Here is a 7,564-nt window from a genome sequence, read left to right as displayed (position 1 = left end):
AGTTATTCTTTTTACAAAGGGAAAAGACCCATAATTTTATTGATCTGGAAACAAGAAAAAAAATATTGAATTTTTCGAATGCTAACAGTGTTCCATAAGATAAGCCTTTTGGCTTATGAGCTAAAGAGAAAGAAAAACTGAAAAAAATTACATAATAGAATTGGAAGTTAGGTGAGATAATAATCACTTAACTTATCTTCCTTGCCTTTATTTTTCTACACTTTTTTCCATCCTCATGAGTTTGGAACAACTGGATCCATTGCCAACTCACTTCTAGTTGTCTTTGAAGAGGGTTATTTATCTAAGTCAGAACTCTTAGAAGCATGAGCTCTCTTTGTGCCCCTCGACCCATGTTTTCTATATGCTTCATTTTCCTATTGTACGTATGTCTGAATATCTCATGATTTAATATCTTTTTTGTTTTGGATGTGGAACAATTTTGGACTTTTTCATCCACTTCTGCTTGTTTGGGAAGATCCTCCATGGTTTCTTCTTCTTCCTCTTCTTCTTCTTATGATACGTACAAGTTAGATGGCTTCCACGCCTTTGATTTATGGGTCTACCCCTTTCTATTTTTTTGAAAACACTTTTTTGTTGAGGACATGAGTTATGCAAGTGTCCTATTTGGAAACCGCTTTAGAATTTGAAGGCCATATTCTGATAATTTGATAGTCGGGTCCATTGAAAATTTTGGTGTTTCAAATGAATGTGATCAAGTAGTCCTTTACTAAGGTCTATTTCTGCATAGGTTCTAGCAAAAACTAAATATACCTTTCTTTGTTCTATCAAGGTCCATCTTTTTAATTTTTCCAAGGTGCTTCTAATCTCTTCGAGAACCTTGTGATTCTAGAAAGGGAGGGGGAGGTTTGGTAGCATCACCCATATAGAAATTGCTGAAACCACCATTTTTTGTGTGCAAAATATGGGAACCAAAGGGTTATGAAGAGCCCATCACTTCCCCAAAGCTAGTGTCCCTCACTCAATACTCTCTTTAAGTCTTCCTGAGTTTCAAAATGTACGATAAAAAACCCTTTGGAGAATATATAGATATCACAATTGGGGATCCAAGAAGAGAATATCCATTTATATAAAGCATCATATTTATGCCAAAATACATTGAAACAAGAAATCACAACTTTGGATTGGAATGCAGAAAAAATGTAGCTTACCTGTAGAAGATTTACCTCCATGGCTGGCACTTGTTCCATTTGTTCTATGATGTAGGGCCCTAGGACAAATTGAGGTTTTTCCACTTGATTTTGATCCTTTACATGGGTCACGTCCTTGTAAGAGGTAGATCCCATTAAAAATTTGGGTCCCAAGGCACCTCCTCGCAGCCTCAGGTTCATAGTTATGATGGAGTTTCGTGAGATGCGACAATCCTTTAGCTGGAGAGAATGCTACAAAATTTTCAATTCGAAGAGTAGGATCTGTAACTAAATAGGGATTTGCAAACTGATTTTAATACTCTTCTTCAGGTATTGCACCAAGTTTGAAACTACAATCCATTAAAGGGAGCACAACTTGTTTACATTGATGTTGAATATATGAAATGTTTCTTTTTCTAACTCTTCTTTCCTATCGACATGCGCTAGACTGAGATAGGGAGGGGGGGAACCACATGGAGTCGCATCTATATTGTGTGCATACTACGGCTACCCTGGAGATGACACTTCCACCATGATTTATATACAAGTTATACTATATCTCTAGTCATATTTTGTGGTACTTCCCTAGTAGGGTCTTAGCCCATAAAAAGTGGAGGAAAATGGTTTTATTTCCTCCGATCTAATATAAAAGGTAAAAGATGAGTGGGTTTTGACGTCTTATGATGTTCTCATGGAGGATACCTGCGAATCTTAGATAGTGGACTAATTATTTTGCTATAACATTGATTATTTTCTAGGTCTACATGTAGCTCTATCCCAAAAGGTGGTCATTCCCATCTATAAGAAATTGTGTAATTTTGAATTCTAAGGGTGAATACTCTACTTGTCAATAATTTTGGGGATCTCTCAAATAGAATTTATTTTGTTCACCATTTTCCTTGTTTAACTAAAATTATGGAGGATTTTTATTAGCACGAAAGATATGGTATGATACTATTTTGGTTTCATTAACAATAGGAGTTGGTTCTCCAATACGATTCCTTATGCCATACATGGGTTTATCTCATGGTTTTTATGTTTTTTCTTTGATGGAAGGAAAATTGGAGGTGAATCAAAGGGTGGGGTGGATGCCCTTTTCTAATACTTTAGCTCAAGCTTTAAAGGGAGTGGATTTTTAGTCAGTCATTGGGAAAGAGTTTATCAAAGGTTTCTATTATAATAAGTGAAATTAGAGGGTGTGTCCAAGATTATGAGAGAGAGAGAGAGAATAATCAGAGTGTTCCAAATCTGAACTGACAAAAGGTTACCAACCAATCCTCAGAAACCTTTTTATGAATGAGGCCTCTATTTTCTTCATTTTCCTTGTCGCATGCAACTTGTGACCTTTCACCTCCCTTTTCTCCTAATTTCCATTATTTTCATAAATAACTATGCCAAAATGCCAATTTTCCTTTCCAAAGCCTTAGCCATTGCCATTGCCAATTTCCTTAGCCATAAAAAACCAAACTAACACCTCCTAGGATGTCCCACCCATCATTCAGCTTCGAATAAGTGTTTCATTCTTCCATGGTTATTGTTTTTAATTTTTATTACAGGGAATTTTCGCTAGGGTTTTTACACACAAGGATAAGGTTGGTGCATCCATAATCATGTACAAATGGTATTCCGTCTAGTCTAGTATGCAAAGTTTCAATTTAGTGAACAATCACAATTTTAAAATAAAATGTGTTTTTCATTCATAAATAACTATAAATATGGTATGATGTCAAACTATAAAACATGATGCCGTAAGTTGGCCATGAATACCAATGAATTCTCAGAGTTAGTAGAGTTTATCAATTAGATAGAGATAGATAATGTTAAGGCTGAAATAAGACATTAATTTTTTGTCCAATCAAAGCTAAACTAATAGTAGTGAAAGTGCAAATTGATTCCTATAGTCTTGCCGAGATGGTGACTAATAAGCATCAAAACACTTCATTATATATCTCATGTTTTCAAAATTTAAGAAATCATAAAGTTTGACTAAATTATAAGTTTATTTTAAATTATTATTATTATTATTATTTATTATAAAAATAATTAATGTATAAGTCAAACATATATATGTTTAAAGAAACATGGAACAAAATTCTTAACCATGGAAATTTATCCCCACATTACTATGAAGACCCTTTATCTGTATATAGGCTTTGTTAAAATGCCATGGCTTAAGTTAATTTAGTTAAAAGGAACCAAGGAAAAACAAAAAAAAACATAACTGCTTTGGAGATAAATCAGAACCTTTCATTTCTGTATACTACTACGAATGTTCTCATAATATTCAAAGAGTTTAAATTCCCACCATACATCTAATAATTATTGATAATTAAATTAAAATTCTAGAAACTCTAGTCCAAAATAGACATCCTATCAAAATATTCTCAAGATATTTCATAATGTTTAAATCCCCACCATCCACCTAGTAATTATTCGTAATTAAATTAAAACTCTAAAACCCCTATCCCAAAATAAACATCCTTATCAACCTAATTATATTTCCAAATAAATCTTCTTATTACAATATTATAGTAGTCTTATTAAATGCTAAAATTAATTTCATACCTTTAAATACTAGACATAATATTCTTTTATAGATGGATAAAGATTCATATAACTTTAATGTAATTTTTGTTATGTTGTAGATGTATAAGACCACTGTAGCTATATAAATTAAATACAAACATCAATTAATGATGCATATCATATTTCTCAAATTAAAAAAAAAGTGAATTAACTTAATTATAAATTTATTTTTTTTATTATTATTATGAAAAAAATTAATATATGAGTTAAACATAAATATATTTTAAAAAACATGTAACAATATTTTTAGCCATAGAAATTGAGACACTTTACCTAACCAATACCATAGTTTTTTGATATCACATATTCAAGATGACAAATATTAATATGACTTTTTTAATTAATTTATTAAAATAAAATAATTAACTTAAAAATAAACTTAACCCTTAATCTATAGATATTATAAATATTCTAACATATTCTATAAATATTAAATATTTATTATCTATATAATAATGTGTAATTAAATTAGAATTAAATTCAAATTCTAGAAGTTCTAGAGAGACCATTTTCCTATTCCAAATGATTTTTTCTTAGGAAAGCGTGCTCATGTAACAAATTTTCTCTCGTTTGGTTATTTGTACAATGAAGCATTATTTGACCATCTATCCTCTCATGTCGTTCTCCTATTCATAGTTTAAGATTTGTATACTAATAGTGCATTCACTGAATACAAACAATGCATTTAGTCTTATATTCAATATACTAAAATCCAAAACTCTAATTTCATGAACCATTTAATTGAAGAAAAGCGTACGGCGATGCATCAAGAACCTTTAAATTTTGTCAATTAAATTTGGTCCATCCTGAGAATCAATGAATTTATACGCATGTTAAGTCGCATCGTGAACAAATGCAGTACTCATGTCAGAATTCTCAGCCTAACGACAAAAACTATCTTCAACGCGCTTCTGTGTCCTTTTCGACGAGCTATCATCTTCTACTGTTCAACTTAACCGGCTGGCATCGACAGCTTCGTGTAAAATTCCTGGACTGAAAATTAGAAAGGTATGGGCAGATATTCTAAGTATATATTAGCGGCATCATAAAAATATCATCACACATTCTAGGTATATAAATAGAAGTCCTGCATACATGGTTTTATAGATTTTCGTGCTCATTTGCACTGAGTAATTTAGTTTCTCTCATTTTCTCTGCTATATGACCTGGTTTATATAGAGAGATTGCCAGCCTTCATCCGCACTGAGTAATTTATTTTACAACCTGATTTTCTGTTGTTTGGCCTGGTTTGGTTTTCTGCTATTTGGCCTGGTTTGCGTTAATGGCTGTTATTTCATGTGGAATTCTGGAGTGCGGGCCCTTCTCTGAGAAAACGGCTCTCTGCCGTGGTGAGAATTTTATTTCCCACAATGTTGGTGGTGCCTTTTCTGTCAGGATTTCAGTATGGGAATGCAGCTCCTCCAAGAACAGCAATAATGGATCAGTTTGTTCAGAAAATGAGAATGGGGGGGCAAAGAGAAGAGGACGAGGAGATGATGTTATTTCGCATTCACATATTGACGAAGAATGTGACAAGAAATGGTGGCTTCCTCTCTTTGGTTGGTCCGAGGCTGATCAGGACCTCTGGGCAAACGATGACATAAACGGGTCGGAAACAAAAGGCAAAGGCATGGATAAGAGATCAGTTGATGGTGAAAAAGCAAGGGAGGAAATGTCGCCCAAGCGTTCCAAGTCTCTAAGGGGACGCTTCACTGCAGAGAAGGCGAAAATATTGAGGAAAAACCTTCGAGACACTTCTACGTTTCGTGACGGCATGTATCATTCTGTCATTGCTTCTCGCCTTGCCTCACCAGACAATGAAGGTCACGAGTGAATAATTTGAGATATCCGGTTTTCACGAGTGTTAAATTTTAACCAATCTTGGATTTATAGGTAGGATTTATTCTTGTAATTAATACAAGTTATAGGTTTCAATGAGAAAAGCAAATAATATGGTGTGCTAATGCAATTGTATATTTGAGGAACCGGATGGACAGTTTCTTACCTAATTTGGATATAAGATTCATGCGACTATACGAATTTTAAAAGGAAAAAATAATTAGACTTTCTTTTCCATTATTTTTAACGATTTTTGATGCACCAACTCCAACCGGGCACCAATTACGCTTTCCATACACACTCAATCTCGATGCGTTTACATTCCAACATATGCATGATAAATAAGGTGTATTAACATCTCATAAAATTGCTCAAAAATAATTACGTCCTTGCCCTCTTGAATTCCATGCAGTTCAGGATTGAATTGAAATTTTGTGAATTTCAATTCAACAGGCAATTCACTATGTTCTACACTTTGTAATACACAATGAACCCAGACTCCATATTTATGATATACTCCACTAAAATTTTGTTTGATCAAGTATTTTAGGTTAAAACGTTGAATACAATGGTTAGTCAAGGCAATTTAATGCTCGGTCAACGCCCAACGATCACTATTTTCTCTGTGCTACCAAAAAAGGGACTAATAAAGAACGTTATGTTGAAGTGCGTGAAATATTGAATTATATTTTCTGCTTTACTATATAAAAATTTTAGGTTGTGCTATATAAACAAAGAAAAAACGTGAAGATAAGTGCATGAAATACTGAATTATATTTTCTGCTTTACTATATAAAAATTTTAGGTTGTGCTATAGAAAAAAATGAATAAAATGGTTCGTATTAAGTATCATATGGAGATTGGTATACAAATATGAACTCATCAAAGCGATGTGATGTATAAAACCAAAGTATATTTTAAGACGTCTACGTTTTTTGTTCTTGGTCTTTTTTTTTCTGAAGGTGGCAAAACCTATCAAATTCAGGTGTCAAACCAACAGTGAGGACAGCCATCTCTGGCTGCTATCCGCGAATGTCGGTTTGACTCATCACTGTTATCAAGGAAAACCACGCCACCTGTAATAACCTGCTGGTGGTCCGTAAGGGAACAGGCTTTCACTCCTGCCATATGCCTCTGGGTCTTGGGCCGTTAACCTGTTTCCTTACGTCCGAGGAAGACGAGCTCTTAGCCAAGCAGAAGCAGTTTTACTGCATACTCCAGGCGGATTGTTCTTGCTCTTTTACTGGACATGTTTTGCTTGTTTTGCTTATTGAATTTTTTTTCGAGTTTGTTTCTTTTTTTGCCTTTCACTTTATTAGGAATATATTTTTATTTTGCTTAGTTTGTTACGATTTTTTCTTTTTCCTTTTCATAATTTATTTTTGTACTTTTATTTTGTTGTGAGCTTAGTAAAAAGTAATTGCTAAAAATTATCTTTTCCATAAGTATATATTTTTAAGTTTATTCGAAATTTTATTAAATTTTTAATAAATATTTAAATATCTATTGAATGAATAAATATTCCTAATTTTCCAAAACATTAAATCTATTTATACATTTCATTTAAGAATTAAAAAAAATACACTTAAAAAAACATTATATATCTTAATTTCTCTTGGTTTTCCACAATTTTTGAATTCATTTTTACACATTTTGAGATTAAAAAATAGATAATAAAATGCAATTATGGATTTAAAAATGCAGTCCATAATGTATTTACCGATTTAAAGAAAATTGCCAATCTAATACCAAAAAAAAAAAGAGTATATTTAAAAGAGTAAAAATAAATAAATAAAATGTATATCATTTTTGTTTGGTAAGGTGAAAAATGTTAAAAAAATACAATTTTGTTGAAACACATTTCTGAGATGTTATTGTTTACTTCCGCGCTTTATTTGAATGTTATTCTTGCACATAACCATGATGCAGCTTTAGTAAAGCTAAACTTACTTTGAAAAAAAAAAAACAGGAAAAAAAACAACAACAATATA

At 32.4% G+C, this 7,564-nt stretch overlaps 1 protein-coding gene across 1 annotated transcript; it reads left to right on the top strand.

The window, feature by feature from the left end:
• The first annotated feature begins 4,838 nt into the window (after positions 1 to 4,838).
• On the top strand, positions 4,839 to 5,625 carry LOC149208166 (uncharacterized). The gene has a single exon (XM_089394018.1). The coding sequence runs from the start codon at positions 5,017 to 5,019 to the stop codon at positions 5,566 to 5,568; it is 552 nt and encodes a 183-aa protein (XP_089250144.1). The 5' UTR covers positions 4,839 to 5,016; the 3' UTR covers positions 5,569 to 5,625.
• Positions 5,626 to 7,564: the final 1,939 nt, after the last annotated feature.

The sequence above is a fragment of the Pinus tabuliformis genome, chromosome 1_2 (assembly GCF_031772625.1).
Source record: "Pinus tabuliformis cultivar Carrire ecotype Pingquan chromosome 1_2, CPIR1, whole genome shotgun sequence".
Lineage (NCBI taxonomy): Eukaryota > Viridiplantae > Streptophyta > Pinopsida > Pinales > Pinaceae > Pinus > Pinus tabuliformis.
Note: the sequence above shows the minus strand (reverse complement) of the source record. Positions and strands in the feature narration are given on the sequence as shown.